A 1,323-nucleotide genomic window follows, 5' to 3' on the forward strand; every position below is an offset into this window, starting at 1 on the left:
AACGTCTTTCATTCCTGTCTATACTATTTTTATTTATTTATTTATTTATTTATTTATTTATTTATCTATCTATTTATCTGTCTACTTATTCATTTGGGGAAAGGGCGTCGACATAGAAACTATTGATAGTTTCAGAAATCGTGGTTACACAGCTGGTTGGAATCTATTGGACTTGGTCAACTGAAGAGCCTAGATAGCTCTACGAATACCATAGCGAAATTAAAAACGACTTGATATTAAAAGTTATTGTTTCTTTTTCTTGTCATTTCAGACAATGTTGTGAGGTCAGGATGACGTCATCAGGAGGTCCTCGAGTGACCTCCCCTACCTGGGCGCCGCCTCACGCCCTACTGTCATCCGCCACCCTCACTTCCGCTCACAACCTAGCGGTCACCATCCTCCTCCTCCTCCTGTGCTCCTCCCTCGTGTCCCAGACCAGCGGTCAGCAGAATGACCGCACGTGGACGTTCAACAAGCCGGGCGAGTCGTACATGGAGTTTGTTCCTGCGCTGACGGAAGGCCAGGACCAGCACTACACTCTGGCCTTCAAGACTCGACAGGCCAACGGACTGCTGTTCCACCATCGGATCGTCAATGTCAAGGTCGGTGGATTGTACTTTTTTCAAACCCTATCCGTACGTCGTGTTTTACTATCGTATCCATACGACGTGAGGAACTCTATGCCACCACTTCCAAAGAGGAAATTTACTCGTTAATCCGACCCGTACGCTTTGCATAGCAGTCTGTCAAAATGATTTTTGAGAAATACTGAAAGTTTCAAAGAGATCTTCGTATTAGAAGAATACAATCTGGGGGTACAAAATGACCCCGGGGCGTACGGATAGGGTTCAGGTTTTTTTTAATTTAAAAAAAGAAAAAATGAATGTACTTATTTTACTTGCTTTTACTTTTTCATTCTCTATTGCCGTTCAGCGTCGACGGGAGATGCAGATTTCTATGGTAGGTCAGTTCTGCGGCTCTTTCAATTGAGATGTTATAATTTTTCAGGGTTTTCTTGACTCCCTCAATCCATCTTTTTTACGGCTCCATCGACACAATGTAGATTATTTGGGAGGTATGATACAACCATACCTCTAAGATGATGATGATGATGATGATGATGATGATGATGATGATGATGATGATGATGATGATGATGATGGAGCCTTACTGGCGAAACGTTGAACATCCAGACCTATACGAACATCTGATTGAATGTGACCAACCTTATTCAAGTCTCAAGTATATTTTTTTGTACTCTGAAAGATGATGATGATGATGATGATGATGATGATGATGATGATGATGATGATGATGATGAGG

General features: G+C 42.0%; 1 protein-coding gene across 1 annotated transcript in view; it reads left to right on the top strand.

Moving 5' to 3' along the window:
• Positions 1–1,323, top strand: part of LOC101853086 (contactin-associated protein-like 2) — a gene marked incomplete in the record, with an annotated part of 226,156 nt that overhangs the window by 105,854 nt on the left and 118,979 nt on the right. Inside the window, 1 exon segment of the mRNA XM_035969774.1 lies at positions 272–602. Within this exon segment, the coding sequence (XP_035825667.1) occupies positions 291–602 (312 nt within the window).

The sequence above is a fragment of the Aplysia californica genome, unplaced genomic scaffold (genome assembly GCF_000002075.1).
Source record: "Aplysia californica isolate F4 #8 unplaced genomic scaffold, AplCal3.0 scaffold00181, whole genome shotgun sequence".
Classification (NCBI taxonomy): Eukaryota; Metazoa; Mollusca; class Gastropoda; order Aplysiida; family Aplysiidae; genus Aplysia; species Aplysia californica.